The 3,275-nt window shown below is 44.4% G+C and overlaps 1 protein-coding gene across 1 annotated transcript in view; it reads left to right on the forward strand.

The window, feature by feature from the left end:
* tubgcp5 (tubulin gamma complex component 5) overlaps positions 1-3,275 on the forward strand; it is a 32,196-nt gene that overhangs the window by 21,306 nt on the left and 7,615 nt on the right. Inside the window, exons 11-14 of the mRNA XM_014022419.1 lie at positions 1,211-1,413; positions 1,488-1,603; positions 1,678-1,943; positions 2,021-2,219. Of these exons, the coding sequence (XP_013877873.1) occupies positions 1,211-1,413; positions 1,488-1,603; positions 1,678-1,943; positions 2,021-2,219 (784 nt within the window). The remainder of the gene's footprint in view (positions 1-1,210; positions 1,414-1,487; positions 1,604-1,677; positions 1,944-2,020; positions 2,220-3,275) is intronic.

The raw sequence follows: 3,275 nt of genomic DNA on the forward strand, positions 1-3,275 counted from the left end.
GACCTGTGGAATAAGGCACCTGTAGCCCATTTCCTGCACATGCCTGTGCACAGTGGCTCTGGACGTTTGTACTCCAGACTCAGTCCACTGCTTCTGCAGGTCCCCCAAGGTCTGGAATCGGCCCTTCTCCACAATCTTGCTCAGGGTCCTGTCACCTCTTGTTGTGCAGTGTTTTCTGCCACACTTTTTCCTTCCCACAGACTTCCCACTGAGGTGCCTTGATACAGCACTCTGGGAACAGCCTATTGGTTCAGAAATGTCTTTCTGTGTCTTACCCTCTTGCTTGAGGGTGTCAGTGATGGCCTTCTGGACAGCAGTCAGGTCAGCAGTCTGACCCATGATTGTGGTTTTGAGTAATGAACCAGACTGGGAGTTTTAAAAGCCTCAGGAATCTTTTGCTGGTGTTTAGAATTAATTCGTTGATTCAGATGATTAGGTTAATAAGTCATTTAGAGAACCTTTTCATGATATGCTACTTTTTTGAGATAGGGATTTTTGGTTTTTCTTTACTTTTTTGCCAAAATCATCAATATTAAAACAATAAAAGGCTTGAACTACTTCAGTTGGTGTGCAATGAATCTAAAATATATGAAAGTTTAATATTTATCGGTACATTGAAAACAATGAACTTTATCACAATATGCTAATTTTTTGAGAAGGACCTGTATAATGTGATATAAAGCTCAAAAAAATGTTTTTGCATARTACTCCTCCTATAAAATTACAAAGTCAGGTTGATTACCAGTTTTATTTAATGTTTTGATGTCAGTAATTGATGGTTTTTTGTAGTAAAGTCAGTAATGATGTGTAGAAATTACATTCAAGACATTTTGTTCTTGAAGCAGTATTTTAAATGATTATTTTTTTATTGTCAGCTGTTTGCCTGGTGTCTCAGTGCCTGAAATTCACTTTTGAAATTTGTGGGAAATCCCCACATGTTTCAGAGTGGGGAGTCCAATGCAAACGTTCATGTTATTACACATCACTGGAATGTATCGCATGTGGGGATTTCCACTGTAAAAACTAGATTTGCGAGGATCGATCATAATACCTGCAATCCTGCAGTGAATTTCAGGCCCCGTGTTTACTAATGTAATTTGTAAATGATGTCACAAATCCCAAATGAAACCTTTAACCTCAGTAGCGTTATGCTTCTATGACTTGATGTTTGTGTTTTGATGTTGTTAGCTGAGTTGTTGTGTTTTTGCAGATGAGACGGTCACCCTGTCTGCGGTTTTGGAGCGACTTGGCTCTCACCTGGCTCAGATCAAAGTGCTGCACAAAGTCTTCTGCACGGGCGTGGCTGAGGTTCCACCTGCCACCCCGAACGTTGTGCGGGCCTCTCACCTGCTCAACACCCTCTACAAGGCCATCATCGAGTACGACAGCGTCGGAGAGGCGTCGGAGCAAACTGTGAGTGAGTTCTTCTGCGTGTGGGGTGGAGTTTATGGATGTTTGTATCTAAGTGGGTGATGATTCTTCGCCAGGTGGCTCTGCTGTTTTCTCTGTGGACAGAAACCGTCAGGCCGTATTTAGAGATTGTGGATGAGTGGATTGTTCACGGCCATTTGTTTGACCCCGCTAAGGAGTTCATCATCCAGAGGTAGGTGGCAGGAAAGACTTACCAAGAAGCCGAAGCATCGTAAAGCTGAGTGTTTTCCATCTTTCATTGCCCAGAAACAAGGACGTGCCTGTAAACCACAGGGACTTCTGGTACGCCACGTACACCCTGTACAGCGTGTCAGAGATGGTGGAGGAGGAGAAGATGAACGACGCAGCCAGCGGGAGCTCAGGAGGGGAGCAGAGCTCCAACAACAGGCAGCTCACCATGGTGTCCTTCCTCAAACCCGTCCTGAAGCAGATCATCATGGCAGGGAAGTCCATGCAGCTGCTCCGAAATCTGGACTGTAAGGAGACCGAGCAGTCACACAAATCCTCCAGAGGTCTGTGTTTCCACCGTTAGTTGTTCCTTTATTACCGTAACGTTTTGTTTAAACAGCTCTAAAACCTCGCTTTTCAGATGCAGAGAGGAAGAGTTTATACACTCTGTTTCTGGAGTCGGTGCAGTCGCGTCTGAGCAGCAGGGAGGAGACGCCCACGGATGCTGTGACGGAGCAGCAGGCCACCAGCAGAAGCCTGATAAAGATGCAGTCCATCATGGCGCAGCACCTGGAGACCGACGACGTCCACGATCCATTATTGGCCATCAACTTCGCCAGGTGTGTGGTGGAATCGTCGAACATGACTTACAGAAAGATAAAGTTGTGCTAATTGACTGAGGAAAAACAGTCAGGCAGGATGGTTTTTGCCTGTGTGTCTGCTCCTGGAGACCACGGGCCAAAAGTGGCTGTTACACCCTGTCTAGGAGCAGTCAGGGTGCAACAMATATGGGAAATTCCAAACTTTGCATTGTTCAAAACAGCCACAGGAATAMGTTGTGGTTTTATAGAAAGTGTCGTTTATTTCCAGCGCTCACGTGGAGTCTCTTAACTTTAACGTGAGCCCAGGCCAAAACAACAAGCAAAACATGCCTGACTTAATTTTATAACTCTTACCTGCATAAAACCAGAATCAATCAGTTCATCACTTTCCTAACTCAAAAGGTAGTAACACACGCAGCTCACACCTAAAAAAAAAAAAAACTCACAAAACTACTACAGCAAAAAACTTGTAAGGCTGGTACATGGTACATTCATTTCAATTCATTTCATTGTGTTTATAAAGCACCAAGTCACAACATATATTGTCTCAGATCTCTGTACAAAAATAAAAAATAAAAAAATCTAAAGAAGCCAGCAGATTGTGTTGAATCACTTCATCAGTGTCCATCCTGAGCAGCACATTGGTGACAGTGGAGAGGAAAAACTCCCTCCAGCAGAACCAGAACCAGAACCAGGCTCAGGACAGGCGGCCATCTGCCTCGACCAGCTGGGTTTAGGAAGAATCACAGAAGGACTGGTACATATTAAGTTACCACACACACACACACACACACACACACGTTTATTTTTCTATCCTCATGAGGACTTTGCATTGACTTCCATTCATTTACCAGTCAACCTTTATCCTAAACCCAACCACCCCAGTACATACAAGACCCTAAATCTAGCCTAAACTCAATTCACACTGTGGTCCTAAACCGAATCCCCCCACCCATAATCAGCATCCGTACACTGGATCCCCACAAGGCTGTTTTTTTCTGGAAAATGATCCTCACGATGTAGCGAAAGCGTGTCCCCACACACACACACACACACACACACACACACACACAC

The sequence above is a fragment of the Austrofundulus limnaeus genome, unplaced genomic scaffold (assembly GCF_001266775.1).
Source record: "Austrofundulus limnaeus strain Quisiro unplaced genomic scaffold, Austrofundulus_limnaeus-1.0 Scaffold329, whole genome shotgun sequence".
NCBI classification, from domain to species: Eukaryota; Metazoa; Chordata; class Actinopteri; order Cyprinodontiformes; family Rivulidae; genus Austrofundulus; species Austrofundulus limnaeus.